Below are 1,052 nucleotides of genomic sequence, written 5' to 3'. Positions count from 1 at the left end.
AGATGGCATTTTGAACTTTGCACCCTCACCTTTAATCTTGAGATCTGCTGAATCTAAATCTACATCAACTGCTGACACATCAATGTCAGCTGATGGAGGGTTAATGTCCACTGACATTCCTGGAGCTGAAATATCAATTTCAGGCTTTGGCATGGACACATCGACATCCAACTTCCCTTTCACTTTTGGCAATTCAACATCGACGTTTGGTTTTTCCACTTCAGGCAGTTTTGGACTGACATCAGGACCTTTGATGTCGATCTTCCCAAGACTAAGATCACCTTCCATCTTGCCTGCTGTGACATCGACACTCGGAACTTTCATATCCACCTCAGGTTTCTCTTGTGAGACATCAACTTTGGGAAGATTGACATTCAGGTCTACTTTTGGAGCTTTTATATCGGGAGTGGAAAATCCAAATTTTGGAGTTTTGAATTTGGGCAGTTTCATTTTTCCCCCTTTAACTTCAATGTCAATATCCGGTGCCTGCAGATCACTTTCTAGTTTTGGTGTTTTTACATCAATTTTGGGACCTGCAATATCGATCTCTGGTTTTTCAACTGAAATACCAATGTCTGGCTTGCTCACACTCACATCAACGTCAGGTCCTTTGAACTTTGGAAGAGAAATACCAAATGATGGCATTTTCATGGTTGGCATTTTGAACTTTGCTCCCTCACCTTTCACCTTTAGATCTGCTGAATATAAATCTACATCAACTGTAGATAAATCCACATCGGTTGATGGAGCTTTAACATCCAATGACATTCCTGGAGGTGATACGTCAAATTCAGGTTTTGGTATGGACACATCGACATCCAACTTCCCTTTCACATTTGTGATGTCTACATCGCATTTTGGTTTTTCCACTTCAGGCAGTTTTAGACCGACATCAGGCCCTTTGATGTCCATCTTCCCAACACAAAGATCACCTTCCATCTTGCCTGCTGTGACATCGACACTCGGTACTTTGATATCCACCTCAGGTTTCTCTAGTGAGACATCAACTTTGGGGAGACTGACATTCAGGTCCACTTTTGGAGCTTTTATAT

At 41.8% G+C, this 1,052-nt stretch overlaps 1 protein-coding gene across 1 annotated transcript; it reads right to left on the bottom strand.

The window, feature by feature from the left end:
* Positions 1–3: 3 nt before the first annotated feature.
* On the bottom strand, positions 4–1,047 carry LOC122544832 (neuroblast differentiation-associated protein AHNAK-like; the record flags this gene model as incomplete). Its single annotated transcript, XM_043684143.1, has 1 exon — positions 4–1,047. A coding segment is annotated over one exon (1,044 nt), but the record flags the coding sequence as incomplete, so codon positions are not given.
* Between the last annotated feature and the right edge of the window lie 5 nt (positions 1,048–1,052).

The sequence above is a fragment of the Chiloscyllium plagiosum genome, unplaced genomic scaffold (genome assembly GCF_004010195.1).
Source record: "Chiloscyllium plagiosum isolate BGI_BamShark_2017 unplaced genomic scaffold, ASM401019v2 scaf_88095, whole genome shotgun sequence".
Lineage (NCBI taxonomy): Eukaryota > Metazoa > Chordata > Chondrichthyes > Orectolobiformes > Hemiscylliidae > Chiloscyllium > Chiloscyllium plagiosum.
Note: the sequence above shows the minus strand (reverse complement) of the source record. Positions and strands in the feature narration are given on the sequence as shown.